The sequence below is a fragment of the Diadema antillarum genome, unplaced genomic scaffold (assembly GCF_040938485.1).
Source record: "Diadema antillarum isolate AM-2024a unplaced genomic scaffold, OU_Dant_1.0 seq00000799_RagTag, whole genome shotgun sequence".
NCBI classification, from domain to species: Eukaryota; Metazoa; Echinodermata; class Echinoidea; order Diadematoida; family Diadematidae; genus Diadema; species Diadema antillarum.
Window position 1 is genome coordinate 1,328,176 of NW_027271683.1, and position 20,141 is coordinate 1,348,316.

The 20,141-nt window shown below is 37.3% G+C and overlaps 1 protein-coding gene across 1 annotated transcript in view; it reads right to left on the reverse strand.

Annotated features, from left to right (window-relative positions):
- Positions 1-332: 332 nt before the first annotated feature.
- The window catches only part of LOC139739468 (CMP-N-acetylneuraminate-poly-alpha-2,8-sialyltransferase-like), a 31,358-nt gene continuing 11,549 nt past the window's right edge, over positions 333-20,141 (reverse strand). The window contains exons 5-10 of the mRNA XM_071650072.1: positions 18,795-18,989; positions 16,297-16,342; positions 12,161-12,276; positions 10,030-10,103; positions 4,891-5,208; positions 333-644 (exon numbers count right to left, since the gene is read on the reverse strand). Coding sequence (XP_071506173.1) covers positions 409-644; positions 4,891-5,208; positions 10,030-10,103; positions 12,161-12,276; positions 16,297-16,342; positions 18,795-18,989 — 985 coding nt within the window. The 3' untranslated portion in view covers positions 333-408. The remainder of the gene's footprint in view (positions 645-4,890; positions 5,209-10,029; positions 10,104-12,160; positions 12,277-16,296; positions 16,343-18,794; positions 18,990-20,141) is intronic.

Genomic DNA, 20,141 nt, shown 5'->3' on the forward strand with positions numbered 1-20,141 from the left:
TGGCCTGTCAAATCGTCAGATACTTCACATTTTCAGTAAAGTTATATACTTTCCGAGAAGTGCAGCATAGAAAGATGACCATCAGTAGGAAAGAGATAGGTGCCCCCTACCTGTGTTCGCATCCTTCCCTATTCTGGTCATAGCAGTACATGGATTTTATATCATCTTGATAGAAACTATACACTGTACAATGTTTTCAACCTTTTCCCTTTATACATACTTCCCAAAATGTCATTTAAAATTGACTGGAATATTCAAGTAACAATGCCTGACGATACGTCACTTTATTGCCCTATGTATTGACAACAGCATGTTGTGTGTGTGGTTTATTTTTGAAAGAGCGAAGTGGTACCAATTTACGTAATAGTTATAAGGTTTTAAGATACAATTAAGTGCAAAATAGGTGCATTATCTGCATGATCCGCCGTGCAGACGTAGCACTCCCAAGTTGTGTAGTTGCAGCAGAAAAGAGAACTCGTCATTCATCGAGTGCACTCGATTGGCGTCAGCCAGAGTACTATTGTCATCATAGTAATGATAAGGCACCTCCATCTCCTCGTTACTAAACCGCGCAGAGAACGGCCAGAACCCGAAGAGATTCAGCTCGTCGCAGACATGTATTGCACTCATTGCCATGTAGAATCCTGATTAGAAGAAATGAAATCACAGTCAAATTACGGGCGAAAAGGTTCGTCAACATTCTTTTGAAATCGTCTTCCCGTTAAATGTCTTTTGACGAGGTGACATGACAACAATAAGCCCCCAAAAGGAAGATTGTGGCATATACATGCCCCCATCCATATAATTAAAAGGAGGAACAGAATGTTGGTTAACGTGATAGGATGTTGGGGTTTGGTTGCCCTCATCTTTAAAGCTAAAACGAGTTTTAACCAGACCCAAGCATAAACAAAAACTTTTCCATTGTTATATCCTACTCCACCGTTCATTCGGCATGATGTATTGGATTTCTGGAACAGCTTTATGTCAATACTCACATTATAATTTAATGTTTTGTTTCGGTTTTTTGGTTAAAGAAAAAGAAGTCTTATTATTATTTTCTTAAAACAATTTTCATTACAAATCGCTGAAAAGTGCAACTGAAGTGTACATAGCACACTATATTGGCAAATTTTGAATAACCTAACCCAGTGAAATATTCTTGAGAGCATTTCTCTCGTCGGTAATATTCAATTCAATTCAATTCAATTCAATAGTTTATTTATTTCCATCATCACAAAGAAAAGAAAAGAAAAAGTTGACATAATCCAAAGTGATACTTTTTTTTCATTTCTCTTACACTCGTCTGATAAAGGATTTTTTCAATACAATATAAAGTAGGGGAGACCGGGTCTAGTTGTTACACGGGCAAGTTGTTACACTGTCATTTTCTCTATTATTATCAAAAGAGGGGCGTTACAAGTAATATCAAATCAAAACGTATAGCCAACGATCCCTGCATGCGAAATCTGGCGTTGCCTGGACGTCACATGTAGACGGTAGGTCCAAAAAACACTTTTTTACCTCTCCGAGTAAAATTTTGAAAAATTCGATTTTTCTTTATTACACCAAATCCATTCTTCTCCAGTAAGTGATGAGTATGTGGTTGAAAGAAGCGTGTTTTGGCTGTCTTTTGGTGAAAGTAGCAACACGTGATGTTTGATTGTTTGTTGGCCACACGTGTGAAAAGTTTTTGAAAACGCACTGGGTCAAGTTGTTACAACGCACTGTCTGGAGAATCGAGTGGTGTAACAACTTACCCCAGTGCACTTTCAATTGAATTTATGGTTATACACACACACACACACACACACACACACACACCCACACACACCCAACACACTCATACACCCCAGCATAGGCTAACATGCACACCCAGACAGGTTAATATTAAGAATTACCTAACACGTCAGATCTGCATTACCCGATTTGAGTTGACTTTCTACGGTGTAACAAAGTACCCCATGTGCTGTAACAACTTACCCCAACATCGGGGAAAGTTGTTACAAAATTTTGTGTTTATTGATTACGTAATATCTTGTTTATATTATCTGGACTTCCAAAGTTTGTACTGTTTTTAATTAAAGGAGGAAATAAGGTATCCTCAAAGCAAAAATGAAGCCGATTCCTCTATTCGTTTTTTGTACAGACCTAAAAAAGTGAAAATTGTAACAACTAGACCCGGTCTCCCCTATATTATACACGAATGACGTCGTAAAAAAAGAAATAATGCACTTTGTCATGGCAACAAAATTAGTAAATAATCACAATGATGGAAAACAGTGTTCCACTAAAAAAAAATATAGACGGGTGCACGTCACGAGACCGATACCCACGAGTCATACAGCTAACAAGTCATAACAGCCCATGAGTAATACAGTTAACGGGTAAGTTCGACACTAGGACCTCGTTTACAGCGCGAGGCTCGGTCGCGAGCTCGGCCCAGCCCCGCTTCAGTGTAAACGCGCAAAAGGCCAAATGCGAGGCCAAAATTGGCCTCGCATTTGGCCTCGCTCTGGAGGTGGTCTCGGCCGCGGCCGAGCCCGGCCTTTTCTCAGTGTAAACGTAAAGGCCGTGTCACACCATTCCGGGCAAGCTACGCGGGCTTGTGGCGGGGAGGTATATAGTTTCCAGCTCGTAGAAGATTTTTAGCGGGCGAACAAGAATTTTCATTCATGCCTTGTCATACCGTAAGGGGGAAGATTTGCGGCTTGACTTGCGGGGAAACAAATTTACTCCCCGGAGCTCTCCGCAGTTGGTCCGCACCTGACAGTATCTAGCGCGTAGTTGCCCGGAGGTGCTCACGCAAGTCCGATTTAACCGCAGCCAAGTTTTGAGCATGACCAAAACTTTTTCCGGGTGAGGTCCACGCAGAACGCCAGTAGGAGGCCCTAAGCGGCAGCACTTCCCAGGCAACTCCCACGAAAACTATTATAGTTTAAGGTGGATTTGTCCTGCAAAGGATTTTTTCCTTTGGCAAAGGCCTTTGCAGTCAGTCCGCAGCGCGAGCGAAAACGCACGTATTTATTCAAGTCGTATGCACGGCTGAGCGGTGCTTGCATACGTAATGAGCAGATACATGGTCATGAATAAATCCGTGTAGAACGAGTATTTCTCGTCAGTTTTCGACACTTTTAGTATTGACTGAAAGAGAAAACATAAGCAAATATGCTCATGATCAAAATAAACGGAAAAGAAGAATATAGAATATCAAAATCCCTCTCGAAGTTCGGTATTGTATTCAAAAATATTCCTTCACGTTTGACGCCAAAAAAATAACCTGAAATCTTTCATGCCCCTCTAAAATATATGGTGAAGACTATGTCCGCTAAAGTATATAGTATCACAATAAGGGCACGTTTTCCCATCTTCATTTCAATACGGGTCAGGAACTAGCAAAATTCAGAGACATGTCTAGCGTCGAGTTTAAAAAGATTATCCTCGCATTCGCACCGGAATTCCGGGTCTGTGATTGGTCGAAATCTGTCGCAAGACGCGGCGTGTCGCATTGCGTAGTATCCATTGGCTGCTGACTCAATGCTGTGAGTTTTAAATGTTAGGTTCCAGATTGTGATCGAATTTTCACTCTCTATACAAAACTTGAACTTTACACAGGAACCAATGATGTATATGTGAGTGTGCACTTACAATGACCCTGAACAATGGACCTGGCTGACACCTGTCCCGAGTTGCTGCAAAGCACATGAATGCTTAATCAATTATTCATGTGGATTGCCCCGAGCACTGCTAGTCTGAATTCTTGACACAGGGTGAAATGCATGCACATGAAAGAAGTAAGCACATGTTTCCATGTGCTTGCACACACCACATTTCAGAATGAACAAAGACTAGCTGCGATAGTGGAATTCCTCATGAAACATTCCAATCCTGGCCATTGTCCACGACCATTGTCTGGGTATCAACAACACATTCCACGCGTGTTCATTCACTACCCCACTTCCAGTAAGAAAACATAATTTGCCTTGTTTTCAACAGGAAAATTCACAACCTTAAAAATGGTGCCCCTCTTCGTTTTTTTAATTGATCATACTCGCTCAAGTTTCACGATTGTGAAATCGAAGAGATTACGGAGATCTATTTTCAATACCAGTCAGGAACTAGCAAAACATCAAACTATGATCTAAAAGCTTCTTGAACATTGTCAAAATAATCGTTTACTTTGATGCTAAAATGGACTACTATATTGACATCAAAAATAGGGAAATTAGGTATCAAATTAATGAGCATAATCAGCTCTATAACTTAACTAACCATCCTGGGTCAAACAATGCACTGCGAAAGCTATGAAAGCTGTTGTTGCGACCTCTGCAAAAACTCTCGCAAAGTATCGCGAAATCTCGTCAGTCTCAAGGGCACAAACTGCGTAAACGTGATTCTGAATAAAATTGTCGTTCGTGCCTCATTATCGCACACGCTGCGGACTGACTGTTTGCCCGAACGGCGACTTCGTCGCCACGGAATTCATTTGGCAAAGGGTCTGAAAACCAGACAATACCAAATTGCATTTGTTTACAAGCAGAGCGCCACTACGACAACATATTGAAAAGTTTGAATCAAAAGCGCGGCCGAGCCCGGCAGTGTGTATGGACAAAATTGCGGGGCCCGGCCTCGCAATTGAGGCTGGGCTCGGCCGCGGCTCGGCCGCGGCTCGGGCCAGCCCCGCACTGTAAACGGGGTCTCTTATAGGCTAACAAGGCCCACGAGACCGACATATTAAGCCCCGTGTTGTATCTGTCGAACTCGTGTCCTGTTTTTACCTAGTGTCGAACTCATGGGCTTTATTTGCCTAATGTCGAACTCATGGGCTGTATGACTCGTGAGTGTCGGTCTTGTGGGATGACCCCTTCTATAGACCATGACGAGGAAGCTTACCTGTTGACAGCCTGCTTGTAAACGAACGTTCGGCCCAAAATTTCAGTGATTGTTCGAAATGTGCTGGGTATCCACAGACAACCATTGGAGCAGATCCTTTGTTAGCCTTCATAGCTCGTAACGACACCGAGAAGTACTGTGGAAAATTTAGGCACGGAATCCAAATATAACCCTTGTAGTCTGCAAATACGTTATTGAGTGATGTTTGCTTCTTGCTGTTGGTCAAGCTGACGTGCCTGGAAAATGATTGCGATAAATTTTTGTTATTCATTAAACCAGCGCGTATTACGAAATAAAACATTATACATAATGTCAGTTCTGTTGCCAGTGATTATATAAATGTATAGGAACAACACACAATAAGAATCACAAATCAGACACCTGGACATCAATGATGTCATCGGTGCTATCAAAATCTATGCAGAAATGAGGCCATTGATAAGATCTGAAGTACCATCAAAATTCAATAGAATTAGGTCATTATTGTTAATCAAGTTTGCAATATTTCTTTCCTAATGGGAAATGGACTCTTTCTTTTTCTGTGAGCTTTGTGATGTACTGATCTGCATTTTGATATTGTATTTTATGTTTTAATGCAAGAATGGTCCCTAACTTAATGTTATGTTGTATTTGATAAATTAATTAGTAAGCAAATAATAGGATAAGATATAATTTTCTAGATTTTGATCATTATATCCATCGTTTCCATTACTCTACATCAAAACAATTGAATAGTCTGTTCCCAAAATCCACTATAGACATAGACAAGGTATTTTATTTTACATATATAGATTTGCAATTTTTCTAATGTGAAGTTATTTTTAGCACAAGATGTATCTACATCAAAGGATTGCAGAACCACTTTACATTCCAGTAGTTTCTTTAATATGATATTGATTTGACTTTTCAAATTATGTGGATTTAGCTGATTTTGGAAACAAACACGGATTTAGCACGTTTTGGAAACAGAGTCATTTCAATGTCTTACAATTCTTATATTTCTGAATTGAAAATCATTAAACTGGAAGTGTCACATTGTGGCCAGGGTGATGAAGAATAGATTACAGTGAAAAAGAAAAGTAATGAACGGTGAAAATAATGGATTTAGCAGGTGTTGGAAACATGCTCTTCAGTTGAAGGATACAAGAAAAAGAGCTGGAATGAAGTCATGTTGCATGAAAGAATATTTTGATTGGATTTAAGTTTGATTTTGATATGATTTATTGGTTTCTGTATTATCATTGTATACGCACATGCACATAAATGCACATGTATAATATGCATACATAAACATAGTTGTTCACAGAATATTTTTTCTTCATTGCCTTTGCACAATGTATAGCAAAACGTATAAGCAATACAACAATGAATAATACAGTGGGGCTACAGCATAAGCGTGGCTTGATTTGCGTGCAGCCCCCGCACATAATACACATGGGAAAGAGAATAGGAGGGAGGGATGACTTGCATAGAGATAGGATAGTAGAAAGGAGAGGTCTGTCTGCTTTCACTAAAGGTTTACACAAAGTAAGTTCACCTGTATCACTGATCAGCAAATGCATGACAAAATATTTTCTCACCGAGGTAAAGATGACCAGTTAATACAGTTCATGGTCGGTTACATGATTACGTAATAGATTAAATGCGTCTATATTTCTATGAAAGAATTTCGTGTATAATACACTAACAATGACAATGACATTACTAATATCCAGAAAGCAACATTGTTTTTACAGCTTTCTTAAAAGAGTACATGGACTTTGTAGAGTACATGCACTTTGTGGGGCAAATTATTTGTATAGGGCCCCATTTCTCTCTCTCTCTTCTTTCGATCCTTAAAATAACAACAACAACATGGACTTTAAACTTCGAATTTCAGAAGGAAGAGAATTCCAAACGTCGGGTCTGATGTGTCTTACAGATTTCAGAGCCATCACTGTTTTAGGATTATATAGATGAAATTTAGCAGATTGTCTTGAATTGAAATAATGAGAAGAAAGAAGATGGCAACTGACCATTATGTAGGCGAAACATAAAGAGCGAGTTTTGCAAAAAAATTAATGTACTGAGACCTCCAGATGATTTTTAGATTTGTACATTTGAATAACTATAAATTAGTTATACTGAGAACCGAGTTTCTGCATTTATGATACTTGGGATGAAGAATAAGATTATTTTCAAAATTAAGAACAAATTGCAATGAACAAGGATGATGACATGGCAGGGTCACCATAAGAATGCATGAGTTGAGGCTCAAGGAAGCAGAACAAAAGAAGAAGGCATGCATAGATTATAGATTATATTATTGAAGGGGGAGACGGCGAGGAACACAAGCATAATCAAAATCATATGCTGGAAAAAAGAGACAGAGAGAGAGCTTAGGACGATAGAACTCAGTAAAAGGATTTGACCAAAACAATTAATCGAATGCAGAACGAAAAAAAAATCTAATCAGGAAGCAGATTTTCAAGAGAATGTATTATATACATGACATCGAGTACCACGCACAGTATACCATGCACAATGAGCAAACGATGAGAAGGTTACCCTGGCATTATAGTGATAACGAATAGTACAAGCCCTTACATCAGATATTTGTCTCCAGCTGAATTTGCGTGCCAAAACTGATTTTATTGGCTAAATTTGTCAATTTGGGGCAGCTAATTTAGGGTACCATATTTTTTCTGAGCCGATCTTCAGCCACCATTTTCAATTTCAAAATGGTCGCCATTTTTTTAAAAATAGGTTTTCGTCCTATATCTGTACTTATAAGGGATGGAAACCATATAAAATTGTACGTTACCCATATTTTTGATACCATAAATTTCATGTGAATCATCACTTTTGTTACACCTCATCAGGCTTGGCGGAAATCTTAAATTTCAATATGGCCGCCAATTCAGAATAGGTTTTGTCCAGTATCTCGTCTGAGTGATGAAAAGCCTTTCAAATGGAGACAATACCTATGTTTGTGACACCACATATTTTATCTAAATAATCAACATCTGGCACGACACCGACTCTACGCAAAAATAAAAGGCTCACGAGACCGACGCTACGCAAGCGAAGCCCACGAGACCGACGCTACGCAAAAGAAGCTCACGAGACCGACAATGCATAAGAGAAGCTCAAGAGACCGACACTAAGCGAAGAAGGGTCGCGAGACCGACACTAGGCAAAGAAGGCCCGCGAGACCGCCAGGATGCACAGCGCCATCTTAAACCAATGAAGAGTGCATAAAGGGCGTCCTGATGGTGGCATAACGAAGAAACGAGCGATGAGTAAGGGAGTTGCTAAGGTGTTAACCCGTTGAAATTATACCATTAAAGAATCACTGCCATTCAGATGAGATCTCTTGCATAAAATTGCTGTCGTGGCTTTTTTTTTCAATGGACAAGATGTTTTCTCACTTACAAAATTACATTGGAATGTGTAGCTTACAGTATGACTTTATATTTTTATGCCTTTTTGCAACTTACAAATTCCCAGTTTATAGACCACTTCCGGGCTTATTAAGCTAAAAAAAAAAAAAGCCTTAACAGGTATTTTCTCGAGCCACTTCTGGCTTCCATCAGCCGCCAGGCAAAAGAAGAAGAAGAAGAAAAGCCAGGCTTCCACGCAATACATTCGGCTGCCAAAAATGGTTTCTTTCAAAATGAAAATGAACAAATATTAAAGGGGGCGAATGCACGCATAATTCTTTATGTATGTTATGTATGAAATTTAGAAGAATTGCTATTTATAGGTAATACAGGTGAAAGAATGTTCTCTTGACCAAGCATGAAATGAATAAGATTTTGTGAGAGCATGACATCTTCAACTTAATTTTGTAGGGAATGTTTTCCTCTTTCTTTTGAAGTTGATTTATTTTTGGGTGGATTTCTTCTTTATAAGAGATGTAGAAAACTTATCTCAATCATAGACTTCTTCGATCAAACAAAAACTGATGGTTAGTGCATGAGTTAGGAACGCATGAAACCTATTAAAGTAAATACCAAGTACTTGTATTTCACCAAGGGATTGCTTTTCAAGATTTTTTGTTTGGTTGTTTGTTTTTCGGGAGGGAATGTTTTCGTCTTTAAAGTTGTGTATTGGTTAAATTCATTCAAGCTTATCGTGCGAAGTGTCTGGTTGATTCCGTCTGCTGCTTATTGCTAAACACCTATTGCGAACCACGATGGGTCTCCATCATTTGCCTGCTTACTAATTGTGTGGGTGGGCACAGGCATACAGGGGGGCCACTTCACCGGGCTGGCATCCTGCTCCTTGCGATGAATGATGTTTGCGTGCGTGAGTCGTGGATAACACGCACGCACGGGGCCTCCATTTTATGTCCTATCCGAGGGACAGAGTGTTTTGCCTCTCAGAGGGCACGATATTCTTACACACAACATTGCTCAGTAATACTATGGAGGTATGGTAAGACTAGGGAATAGAACCCGGAACCCTTGGGTCTGAAGGCACACGCGCTACCGACTGAGCCATATCTCACCGCCTAGTCAGTCGGTAGTTCTTATCTTTAAATATCTTTGAAAGTCTTATATAATTTTGCTTTCTATTTCAGTCGGTTTGCTCTTATCTAAAACTGAAGTGGCCGATTTGTTATACAGTACTCTCCGCGTAATCGGGTATCGCTTAAACGGTTACTCCGTTTAATTTGGTAGTAATGTAAAAATCAGTTCCAATGCACATTAAAATTACCTGATAATCGGGTTGCCTCTCCGCATAAATGGGTAAATAATTTCTTGTAGTCTAATTTCTACCCACATGATTTAAGAAATCATGAATGTCAAATTTTCCTCGGCTAATCGCATTCTCTGCTTAATTTGCAAAGAAGACCGATCATTTTGGGGAGTGATTTAACATGAAAACACATGTACCAGTACCGACTTGCCACACGTAAACGAACATTGCACATGTAGCTGACACTCACAATTAAATAGACAGACGGGAGTTGAACACACTTGCTTTCCTCCCTTGCTCCGCAACAACAATGAGACGTGTTCTTATGTTAATCGGGTACTCCGCTTAATCGGGTAAGAAGCGCTCTGCCCGAGCCTACCCGACTATGCGGAGAGTACTGTACTAGTTTCCTCAATGATGGAAGGTGTGATGAATCTTACCTTCTAAAGATAATACTGGGATTCATTGTAGTCATATTGCTCTTAGACCCAGCGTCATCCTTGAATGGTCCTAACGTTCCTAGGTTGCAGCTTTGAAAAAAAAAAACAACAACGAAAACAAAAACAGACACAATCAAACAATGAAATCAGACACTAAAGGACGGTGGACGGAGAGTTATTACTGTTGAATGTTTCGGGAAGTTGTCAGGTTGTAGAGGGTTTAAGTTGTATACCAGAGAGGAAAATATTGCACTTTAATTTGCAGATGTACTTGCAGATCCCAGGTTCTCAAACTTTTCTTTACTACCACCTCATCATTTCAAACACTATTCATTCTAAAGTCACATATATATAATAATTCAATGTTCAATTCAATTCATTCATTTTCATACTTCTCGTATATGAATATCACATCAGAAATAATAATACAGGCTCTTTTACCTTGTAAACAATGTGCAAAATGAACAATATACATGGTAATAACACATCAATAATTGTAATGATAATTGGTCAAAATCGAAAGGGGTCGAACACAAAGAAGTATGACGGGACCTACATGAAAGCAAGCTTGTTTGGCTGTAAGCCCCGAGTAGTCAGTGTTTGTGAAAAAGAAACGGAGAACGGATGGAAGATAAGACCAAGCGAGTTAAAGGTACCAAATAAGAAAAGCAGGGTGTGCTTTTTTAAAAGAAGGAAAAAATATACTAAAATGTGAACCATTATTGAGGCTGAGCTATCATTTATTTACGGGGTAGACAATGGTAAAATATGATTTGCTTAAAGAACCTCCTTTGGTATACATTATAAAACTGTTTTTCCATTAAAACTATCGCAAGGTTATGTTCAGTAAGACACAAAAAGTAACATGTACGGCTATTAAGCCATTTGGTGCCTGCCGTCAAGCTGTGAGGTAGGGGAGGAAGAGAGGGAAACGAAGTAGAGTGTGGAATTGCTAATGATGAATTCGGAGAACCTGACGGCGAGGCCCAAAACGCAATCTGCAGCGGGTTGACAAGAATGTTTGATATTATATATATGGTTCCATGAATAACAGGCCGAAAATTTGACTAAACAATATAAAGACAGCAGCAGATAGTCAGCACAAGCACGGCTTGAGTTGGCTGTGACGGCCTCGTGAGGAACTGAACCAAGGTTTGCCTCTGACAAAAAAAAAATGTAGACTTTTGCGATGTGTCTTTACGTTGAGGGAGAAAGATGCATAATGACATAACAGGGCTGCTGCGCGCGTACAACATGTGTATTCGATGTTTGAATTCTGAAGGGTACGATATCTAAATCTAATTGGTCTAATATGTGTAACAATGCCGCTGTATTTCTACATCTATAAATGTCATGAACGTAGCAAGCTTTCTTATTTTTTGTATCGGGTAATATAGTACCATGGCAACGGGAGAATACATCACAGAATGACTAGAACTTTAATTGAAATTGAATAAAAATGAACATGAATAAGACAGTTCAAAAATGTATTGATTTAATCACTTTACTAAATTTCTTCATAGACATTATTTTTCCAAAAAACTATCGTTACCATGGGAACAGTGGTAAACGTAATAGCATGATTGGCACTTTATCTGTGATTGAATTAGTTATTCGAAATCTATGAATTTAGTCACATTTCTTATTTCAATATTGTAACTAACTGAAAGTCTTAGTATTCCATTTCAAAGATATCCCACTGCTATGCCAGCAGGAAAAGATCTTTGAAGGAAATAGTATTTTGAAACGCTCAATATAAACATCTACTCAGAACAAATCAGTCTGCATGTGAGCTGAATTCGGTGCTTCAAGGCAAAACTGAACCATTGGTCTGATATTTCTGACTATGTTGTTGTAATGCAAAATATTTAAAAGGTTAGAAAGCTTTCAATTCAATTCAAATTAATCTTTCTTTCTTTTTTTCAATTCAACAAACAACAAACACCGCTTCTGTTATAGGACACCATAGCCAAGAATTGACTTTTGCTCTTTATACTCTACATGTCATGATATTTTCCATCTTTTTTCCCTTCTGCCAACAACAGCCAAAATGTAGCAAAATCCAAGGATATTGTTTTTCAGCGTACTGTATGGGAGACAAAATAATAAACGACATTGCCTTGACGTTCAAAGTTTTTTTTTCTTACCGAAAGATGAAATCATTGCTGTCTATTGTCGACCCACAGCGGCTCCCTCTTAGTATGCCACTATTTCCAACGACGGCGCATGATTTGAATCGGTTCGTCAAGGTAAAGGGATTCGTCTTGGAAGGTATAAAAGACAAACAGTAGAATAGTGATCACTTGTATTTGAACACAGAAATATGTATGCAATCATTTAATAGTATTTACAAAGAGATAAAATCTATAATCGTATTACAAACTGTTTGTTTGCTTGCTTGCTTCCTTGCTTCATTTTCCATAATGAGAAAATGGCTGGATAGCCCATATTCAGTTGCACTTGTTGGACTACCATGGGGTCCAGCGGGATATGAGGTGGGACCACTTCACCGGGTTTAGGAACCCTGCTCTTTGCGATGAATGAACTATCAGCTGGTTGTTTTACGTGCATGGGTTGTGAATCTCTCACGAACACGGGACCTCCATTTTATGTCAAATCCGAGGGACAGAGCGTTTAGCCACATGCGATTATATATATATATATATATATTATATGTAATATATATATATATATATATATATATATATGTTCATCTTGGAACTTTCCACGTGTTGGACTTCGAATGTTGTAATTATAAGAAGAACGAGTCTCAAATACGCCATGGATCCAACAAGAAGGTTTTTTTTTATTACAAAATTTTCAGCCTGCCTCAGGCCTTTGTTAGTGTAGTGTATACTAAGACAATGACAATGGCAAAAACTTATTATTGTCTTAGTATACACTACAATGACGAAGGCCTGAGGCAGGCTGAAAATTTTGTAATAAAAGAACCTTCTTGTTGGATCCACGGCGTATTTGAGACTCGTTCTTTTTACATATATATATATATATATATATATATATATATATATATATATACAATATGCAAGGGAGAGCGAGAGACAGAGAGAGCAAACTAGAAACATTCTTTGTACCCGAGGTCCAGCTGCTGCTTCGATTAGGAGGAGCTCGGTTATTCAGTATCTTTCTTCAAGTTTGGGACGTAATCATGTCATCATGGTCATGGGACATCAATATATCGCTGTGCAATATTTTTGATTTATTAATTGATGCTGATATGTATGTATTTACCAAACTTCACTACGACATTAGTAGACAATTGACTGGTTTTCATCTCAAAATGTCATGTTTTGGAAAATACTAGATCTGTCAAATAACTCTGCACTGTCGATTGGTGCGTATAATATTCCTCCTTTCAATAGCAACCGCCAGTGCTCTTATAGCAAGCATCCTCTCTTTCCTGGAAATATTGTGTTGCGGGGTTGTTTGCATAATAGCAACGAATACTATATAGTATCTTCAAAACTTTGGAGGGCAAAGATTCTGCAAAAGCTGTGATGGAGGACGCCATCATTTGTCGCATTATGATGACATATTTGATAAAATAGCAAAATACATGGTTATTTTGAAACTACATTATAATGAGAGTAATAATAATAATAATAATACAAAACGATACATTTATTAGGCGCTTGATATGAATGTTTCTAAGCGCACGGCCTACCGGAAAATTAATATTTAATCCAAAATAGTATACAAATATACAAAAATATTAAAACCTCACGTCATTCAAACAACATATACAATTTATAAATACAATAAATGAAAACTGAAAAGCAAAATCACTGTGCTTTCCCATCGACCAACCCACAACTCGACCAGTCCAGTGAACTATCTACTAAAAATGCACTGGCTATAATTTTGATTAGGGATTTTCCCGCTCGAACTGGAACTTTACCGGATGTTTGTGACCATGAAGACAAGATCAATAGGAGTGACTTTATTCTTAGAGGTATACCCCTTGAAGGGAATAAGAAAGATGGCGTTGTTAATATTAACGAGTCACTACGAGAACACCTGGTCTAAACCGGATCATTTACTCACCGTTTTGAATGTTTACACAAGAAGCACTTGTGTAATTAATTAATGCATGACAACAGCAAAATGATACTATTTATCAGTTATCATGAGGAACATGTCTGAAGGCTTGCAACTTTACTGCCAGACAGTGGTTGCTCAGAATATTTATACAAGGGATTTACTTTGCAGATAAGGAGATTGGCTATGTAGTATAAGCAAATAGCATCAAGACAGAGCAGTGACGTAACCCTATATAGTCATACTGGTAAAGCAGTGCTTTACTCGAGTTTGTTTTAGACGGACCTAATTCCTATTAAATAAGTTGATATAATTATACGAAGAGATGTTAGAAGATACTGAAGATAACTTTACCATATACGTCTTCATATAAAATTACGCAAATTAAAGAAAATATAAATCGCATGATTGTTGGGGTATTATCAAGTCGGTAGAAATGACAGAAAAGGAAAAAAAATGATAGCTTAGATACGCTTTTTATGCACTTTTATAGAATATTTGGTATTCCAATTTTAAACGGAAATATGTCTGATTGATCGGTTATTATTATTCTTTTAATTCCTTTGGTATGTCAACAAATCAGCCACTGAAGGAATTGAAATAATCAATCAAATCAAATCACTGAAAAGATAGTTGTGCTGATGACCTTTTATTCTGAATTCTGATTTTTTAATTTTTGTTTTCGTTTAATTCGTTATGTATAAGTATACAACATTGCTTAATATAATCGTAGGTAGTAGTACTATACCAACTGCATAGACTCTACAAAAGGTATATGATAAGCCCCTATTCACGAAGAAAGGAATTCCTGCTGATGCGAAAAAAAGAATTATCGTGAAATCATGTTGCTGAGCTGTTTATGAAAACTGTTTTCAGGTTTATTGAACAGTAGATACTGTCTTTGAAAGGTGTGCATATGATAGGATATAAATAGGCTGGATTCCAGAACAGATATTGTATATGTGGTCATATTTTTGATTTACACTTGCTTATGGACTTGCGTTTTCTAAGAGGAAAACCCTGTATTGTGTTTTGTCGATTACACTGAAACTATCTGAACACAGCATTTATGGCATATTCTTCAAAGTTATTTAGAATTATTACAATTTATTCGGTGAAGCAAAGTAAAGTGTAATGAAAGGCAGAGATAAATCTCCCTTGCAATACTTCCTGTCGGACAAGGAGAAAATTTGTTCCCTCAGGATATGCTTTTTGCATTTTCTCTGTCAGAATGGTTTCAGCCAATTCCTTTCTGACAAATATGATGGAATTGAATTATTAAAGAATTAATGAGTTTAGGCTGTCAATGGGGCTTACTGGTGTATTTGAAATTGCATACTTTGTAATAAGCTGATGATACATCGCTACTAGCTTTAATCTGGTGTCTTCAGGTAAAATTAAGATGTATATATTTATGCTCGTCATGATATTTTGATGAATGGTCAGTAGGCCCTATATGTTAATGTAGACAAAATTAAGATTGTTACATTCTCTAGAAGTTGGTTCTCAGAGATAAATGAAATAAATTTTATTACCGTTTATAAATAAGATTAATTGAATTAGATTGAATATTAAAACAGAAATGAAAACTGTTTAATGAAACTCCCACTTAAATGTCTCGTCCAAGTCTGTCTTTTCCGTTGTGCAACTCATCGTTCACCAATATTTACCAATATATGCAAGGATTTATGGAGACCAACGTCTTTGCCAACTTTTTGATAAGCAATCAATCGGTGATGAAAAGTGTATTACCTCTTCATATGTGCATCTTTTGAAATGAGAGAAAACAAAATATTTTCAAAAGCAATTAATCGACACCTCCCGAAAAAAAAAGATTGAAGACTTTTTTTCTTATAATTTGCCCACATTTTTGAAACCTTCAGTTTTTTTCTTACATCGTAATAATTTGACTAATCATTTATTAATGTATTCATAAATTGCGAAGTAAATTTGATAAATCAGTTTTTTATTTCATACTGCAGCTGATGACACCAAATTAACGAATTTGCGCTTTGCATTTCTTTCTCTCATTCTCTTATAAAGAAATAATGCCAATTTCACGTATCTTTCCGTATTCTTCTCTTTTATGTTTTCTATATTATTACAACATTTTGTTATGCATTGCTGTCACATTGGTTATGTTCACCTAGGGTTTTCTTTTTGTATTTTTATACTGTTGCTCGCAACTATTTTGCAAATATTTTGTTCATATTTAAAATGATACTTTGGGGGTTTGGCGCGGTGTGGAAATTACTGTGTTATCGCGACACCTATGATGGGGTGAAAAAGGATTCAATAAAAACTGTCAAAAGTATCTATATCTACATAGGGTTGTGGTCGAACACTAAAGTTAAGCAGCAGGAAGCACCATTTCCAGCAAAAGAAATGTATCGTATATAAAGTTAGAGACATACGCTAAGAGCATGAGAAATTCAAACCCAAATTGGAGATTATGATAAAAATAATGCCCCCAAAGCGGGAGACTCAAAAGGTGGAGAGTAGAAATCATTCGATTGATATTCGTAATTTTAAAGACAAGTTAACTATAGCGTGTGAGTATCATGGTAAGGGATGGCCCGGTTCGGGTATATTCGAGGATAACCGCATCGAATTGTGTACAACTTTACCACTTATCTATATACACACACAGCCGACGAATCTCGACTGGAATCGACCGTTACTAGTAACCGATGTAGTCTGGGTGCCAGAGGCTGAACCTTGTTTTACCGTCTGCCCAATGTTTTTTTTTTTAATGGTTTTACCCTATTTCAAGGTTGTTGAATCTGAATCTGGTTGATGCAACCCTTGCATCCTTGAGGGTTTAGATATTCCAAATGGCCGCCAAAATCTGAAATTGCAATATATTTCCTTGTAAAGGGTGAAAAATTGGACGCAAAAATGCAGTATTATCGCATCTCCAGGGTGCTGAATCCAAATGTGGATGATGCAATTATTGCATTCTTGAGGATTTTGAAATATTCGTCGCCGCCAAAAATGAAAATTCCCATATATATCTTTTGAAACAATGAAAAATTTGGAAAAAAGTGATGTTCTTTCCCTATTTTGGGGTACTGAATCTGAATGTGGACAAAAGAACTCTTGCATTCCACATTTTGGAGGTATCCAAAATGGCCGCCAAAAATTGGAATTCTAATTTGTGACCCTGCACCTCAAAGCAAACAAAAAGTCGCCAGACATGAATTTTTAGTTAAGACCATATTCTGAAAGAGCAGACTTTAAGCTTTAAAATGATTTATAACTCAAATCAAATGGACTCTCCTAACCTATCTAAATATTGGAAAGAAAGCACAAACTCAGTAAAAGTGTGAACTGAGAAAAGAGGCTCTGAAGTACAGTGTGATCTATTCAAGCGCTTACTACAGTAATCTTTACCAAACCGTGCTGGCTGTGCGATGAATGGGACAAAAACCAGGAAGTAAACCACCAGAGTAACAACAATGAAGGGATTATCAGATTAAACTGAAATTAATCATGCCTCATTAACACATTCTGTCCATAATTAACGCCAACTTTCAGAGCAGTAGCACTATCCTTTTAAAAGTTATTAGAGTTGAAAGTGAAGAGTGTGGACAAGGTTTTTCAGAAATGAAAAAGGGATTCTAAAGACACACCTAATCACACTATTCTACAAAAAATGTTCGAGATAAACTGCTAAAAAAACACACTTTCCTGCCCGTTTTATGATACCAAATTTTAGCATAATGTAAAAGAAGACCTGCTCTTTCAGAAAATATGAAAAAGGCAAGTTCGGCTAGGTTGACCCATTTCACTTATTTTCAGTCCTCACGCAAAATCAGTGTGTGCGACTTTATGTTCGTTTTGAGGTGCACGGTCACATATGAAGTATTTTGTTATAAATTGTAAAAAATTGAGAATAATTTGATGGTTTTACCATCTTTCGAGGTTGCCGAATCCGAATCTGGGTGATGCAAGTCTTGCATCATTGAAGTTTTTGAAATATTCAAGATGGCGGCCAAAATAGATTTCAAAAATCTTTGATATTTCAAAAAATTGCATCAACCAGATTCTGATTCAGCACCCTCGAAATAGGATAAAACAATATTTTTTGTATTGATTAATTCACCATTTATAAGGAAATATTTAAATTGGTATTTACATTTTTGTTGGTCATCTTGGATATGAAAAATCCCTCATTGATACAAAAGTTGCATCAAGCAGATTTGGATTCAGCACCCTCGAAACAGGGTAAAAACCATCAAATTATTTTCAGATATGTACAATTTATAATGAAATACTTAACAGTAGAATTTCAGTTTTTGGCGGCCATTTTGGATATCTCAAAAACGTCTGGGATGCAAGTTTGTTTGTTTGTTTTTTCCAAATTCGGACTCAGCACCCTTAAAATAGGGTGTTGTAAGAACGTCGATTTTTCACAATTTTCACTGCTTCAAAGGAAATATACGGGAATTTCCATTTTTAGCGACCATCTTGAATATCTCAAAACCCTCAGGGGTTGCACTATCCAGATTCGGATTCAACGCCCTCGAAATAGGGTAAAACCATCAAAAAAAAATCGGGCAGACGGTAAAACAAGGTGAGGCCTAAAATCTGACTTTGGCACCCAGACCAATGAGCGCGTACTCTTCTTTTGTGCAAAGAAGCGCAAATAAAGCCATTCACTTCCGGGCGCCACTCGTGGTTTTTCAGTGTCCTCTTGTGGGCAACGATAGTCGAAGCAACCATGAATCCCAACGGTCCCAACTTTTACACCAAATGTAACTCACCTTCGGTAGCCTGTTAAAGAAATCGTTTGACACGGTGACTCTCATCTTGTCTCTGTATACATATTTCATCTTCTCCTGACGCTTCACGTTTGTTTGAGTCATCATCAGGTACTCTCCACTGAGTTTCTGATGAAAACTAGTCATTTCAGTTCTGGACGTAAATGAAAACAGAGATAAAAAGATGAAACATCAGTCATTTTGGGGATTAGTCTCAGGATGACACCAGAGTACAGGTGTACATTTCGGAAGACTTAACGTACACTGGATTCCGTTTTGGCGGTATCGTTTTAATGGCCTTTACACCTGCCAGTAAACTCTTTGCACTTGAATGGGGGCAATATTATCAATGAAACCACTCTTCAGCTGCAATGAATGTGAAATGTTAAAAGAGAACATGTTCAAGGTACTGGTTGAACCATTAACAAATGTTCGAGATATCATGTTTGATGCATATGTGTAGGTCAATGTATCTTAAAACATCCTACCATATACAAATTTCGCAATAAAGCCTAAAATATAAGAAAATATCACTATTTTTCCGATGAAACAATAACTGTAGACGGTTTATTCTAGAAACATTCTTATTGTAATTATTGTTAACATTTTGGATATTTCACAATACTTAATATCGATTATACAAATTAAAATTTTTCTATTGATTTTTTTTTCTCCCCTCAGGTCTGCACCTTTCAGAACAATTTTAAAGCACTAAGGCCGGGTTTTTGTTTCATATGCACTGGTATACAATGCCTTTAAGAATAAGTTTATATCACAAAACATGTTTATTACACAAAATGTCATTTTTCGCTACTTTTCTCAAAAGGAAGGTGAATATTATCAATATACATCTAAACGAAAGCAAACCTGACTTCATCTATTGCAGAGAGAAATCTTCTCATGGTTTTGGATACTGACATGTGTTCATTCCGCATTTACTTTATACATTCACCTCTTTTGGCAAGTATTGGGACCAATGAAACTGAGAGTTGGCTCTGCTATCTACACAAGTTAAGGTTGACAAAATTACATTGAAAATATATTTCAGAATCAGTAAAAAGGACTCATGGACTTATAACCTTTGTCTATTCACAAGGATACAGGCGAGCATCAAAGTATAAGACATGCAAAGTGCTACAGTCTGGAATCAAAAGTATATTGATGAATATTCTTAACCATGAAATGAAGAAATTCTGTCAAATCTATGTTTTGAATATGAATTCAGTTACTTAGGTTATCCCATGGAAGTAAGTTGTTTAAAAAAACATTAAATTGTGTTCAGACTTATAAGCATTGCAATCTGAAT